The sequence below is a fragment of the Eurypyga helias genome, unplaced genomic scaffold (assembly GCF_000690775.1).
Source record: "Eurypyga helias isolate BGI_N326 unplaced genomic scaffold, ASM69077v1 scaffold44175, whole genome shotgun sequence".
NCBI classification, from domain to species: domain Eukaryota; kingdom Metazoa; phylum Chordata; class Aves; order Eurypygiformes; family Eurypygidae; genus Eurypyga; species Eurypyga helias.
Window position 1 is genome coordinate 1,817 of NW_010252942.1, and position 3,206 is coordinate 5,022.

Sequence of the window (3,206 nt, forward strand, 5' to 3'; positions counted from 1 at the left end):
GTTTCTCCTAGTTTCTCTTAAAAACATCATCTTCTGTTTCTTGTTTAATGAAGACTCAAGTTAATTATGTCTCTGACAGAAACTTTTCATTGATTAGTGTCAGAATGCCACACGTTCATGTTGCCTGGGTAGCCATTCACATTTGAAAGCAAAAATCCTATTAGTGAATAAATATCTATACTCAATTTTACAAAGTCAACAGTTTGGAATTGTGTGTGTATTTATATATTTAGCCTGCTTCGAATTTAGGCACAAAACATGGGAGCGGAGATCTGCTTTGGAAATTATAATAGTTTTCTCTTCCCTTGTATCACCAGCTTGCAAGGAATCCTTTTCAGAGCAGTTATGGTAGAGTAGAAATTCATCAAGAAGGTTTTTTTACCGTGCAGTAAAAGATACTGCTCTGAGAAGGAGTTCACTCACTCTGAAATCATCCCATCAGGTGTAAGATTTGACAGATCTAGGATTTAGCTTGTGCATTCCAGGTATTTTTATGGAGACATACTTGGATCCAAACAGTTTTATGCTACTGACAAGCCTTTTTAAAGAAAATTATTCTTGCTAAATTATTGCATGTTTAATGGAAGATTTAGAAAGGAAAAAGCTGCTAATGATTTTTTTTATTATTAATTTTTAATATTTAAATAAGTTAAGATTGACAAGAAGATTTGTGTAAAGAAATGGGAAGCCAGAGAATGCTAAGTTTCATCTGAGGTATTGTTTGTTTGGAACAGTTCAGGAAAGTATCACATCTGAAATTGCTGCTAAAAAAATTCCTGTGAAAACGCATGTTCATAAATCTGAAGGGTGCGTAAGTATACTCACACTGGTAGTGGACACAGCAATAAATGCAACAGTAAGTGGAGAAATTTTCTCAATAAAAACCACATATTAATGCTAGAATAAAGTTACAAAGAAGTAATTTTGGCAATATTCTCTGTTGTCACATTTTAAATTCTCTGAGGGAGAGTAACTGAGGATATGTTATTAATGAAGCATTTTGCAAACATCTCTTTTATTGCTATAACTAGGCCAGTATAAATATTAATGTGAGGCAAGCGTCAACTCTAAAGCTTGTTTTCTTTTTCTTGTGGTAGGTTAAAGCAGCCACAGGTGAAGAAGTATCGGCCGAGGGTCTTTGAGGGAGGGGCAGATCTTCACTGCAGGTTTAAAGAAATATTCCCCCAGACTTAATTTCTTCCATCCTTTAGGCTTTAGTAGGGTGCATTTTATTTTATTTTATTTAGTTTTAATATTTATTTTGTATTTAGACGTTTTTAAAGCTACATTTAGATTTTGAAAATTACGATTTTCTGTGTCTGTATCTGGTGCTGATTTTATTGTTTAGCATAGCATTTTATTGTTTAGCATAGCTACCTTTGGTTACTCTAGTTAGGATCTTTCATTTACTGCTTTATCATACGTATGTGTGTCATGTACTGCAGCATCACACATAATAAGGAGGACTTTTCTACACTCTTTAATACTGCGTGTTAATAGAATAATACAGGTTGAGAAAGAACATGTTTTGCAGATTGTATCTTTTGTACTGTCAGTTAGCTACAAACGATTGAAATAGCTGGTGGTTTTCGTAAGAGAATACTTGTTACCACAACAAAGCATTGTACACACTAGTTGTAAAAAGAAAAGAATAGTAAACAAAGGAATTACTGTACAAAAAATGCTTAATTTTTACTTCAATTTGCTGAAGTGAAAGAGAATTATTTTTAAGGGCAGTTCATGTCATTTTTCTAAACACGTTTTCTTTATAATTATAAATTTTAATTTCCATTTGAACAATATTTTTATATTGTCATTCAGATTTTTAACTTCCTAGAGTTGCTATTTTGTGCACGTCTGATAACTTGAGTGCGCCATGTCAAAGAAAAGCTCGGGCGTGGGTTTTATTTTGAAAGTAATTTCATAACACAGCATGGAGAGCTGTATTTTACCATCTGTATTTTAAAGATAAATATAAAACAAAGTGTTAAATCTTTTTTAAACTTCAGATTTGCATTATCAGATTTTTTTTTAAAGTCTTCATATTGCTGTTGTTATTTTTATACAGAAAATCTGGTGTCACGGATCATTATGCTTTGGATGACGATCATGCACTTCATCTAGCGAGGAAAGCTGTAAGAAGTTTAAATATCCAAAAGAAAGTGGACGTAAGTGCATGGAATCTGAAAACACGGCATTGTTTGAATTAGGAATGCTTTTCTTCTGATTTATGTGACAAATTTTTTTGTCTCTGCTTTAGACACTTTGAAAATAGAAGTTATGGTTCTTGTCCTTAAAAGATTTCTCTAATATTTCAATTCTGCAATTACATACCTGCTGCACTATTCCTAATAAAATCGCTGGGATTATATGCAAGAGGGAAGCAGCTAGAACAGTGCTTCAGAATTACAGAACTGCAAGATTAAGTGTTCAGTACCCGAAGGGGCTACAGGAAGGCTGGTGGGGGGAACTTTTCCAAGGTGGAAGGGGTGGGGAGGCACTGGAACAGGTTGCCAAGAGAAGCTGTAGGTGCCTGTGCTGGGTTCAGCCAGGAAAGGGTTAACTCTCTTTCCCATGGCTGCTAGGAAGCTGTTCCTGGATGCAGGGAGCAGCACTGATCCTGATCTCAGCTGGTGCTGGGCAATGCCTGCACTGAATTCAAGGTCTTTCTCCGTTTCTGACCCTGCAGCTGCGTTCCCAGCTCTCGCGGTCTCGCTACAGGCAGTGCTGGGACACAGCTGCCCGTGGCAGGTGGGTGCTTTGAGGCCCCTCCCAACCCAAACTCTTCCACGATTCTCTGATTCTGTGATTAACCCAGTCTTGCAAGGTGCTTATTTTAATTTTAAGCCCACATGATTATTCCCATGAATTTAAAATTAGATGCCTGCTAAAGCATCTTTTTGACTCTACATTTTCTGTGGCAGTGAATTAAAGGTATAAAACTGAGAGAATAGACCTAAATCATGTCATGGTATTGTATTATCAACCTCAGTTTAAGAAACATGATCTTTATGCAGAAGGACAACAAGCCGGTCCAGGTGTTTCAATGTGGTTGGTGAAGAAGAGACTGTGTTCAAAGCAGTTGGAAAATTAATTGTTGTTTGTGGGTTTTAAGTCCTAATGTGGATTAATAATTCCTTTGTTTAAGTTGTTTTGTTAAATTGCCACAGGTGACTATAGAACCATCAGAAGAGCCTTTATTTCCT

The 3,206-nt window shown here is 36.0% G+C and overlaps 1 protein-coding gene across 1 annotated transcript in view; it reads left to right on the plus strand.

The window, feature by feature from the left end:
• Nucleotides 1–1,097: 1,097 nt before the first annotated feature.
• LOC104510318 (methylcrotonoyl-CoA carboxylase beta chain, mitochondrial-like) overlaps nucleotides 1,098–3,206 on the plus strand; it is a gene marked incomplete at both ends in the record, with an annotated part of 9,326 nt that continues 7,217 nt past the window's right edge. Inside the window, 4 exon segments of the mRNA XM_010152522.1 lie at nucleotides 1,098–1,139; nucleotides 1,141–1,166; nucleotides 2,069–2,168; nucleotides 3,171–3,204. Of these exon segments, the coding sequence (XP_010150824.1) occupies nucleotides 1,098–1,139; nucleotides 1,141–1,166; nucleotides 2,069–2,168; nucleotides 3,171–3,204 (202 nt within the window).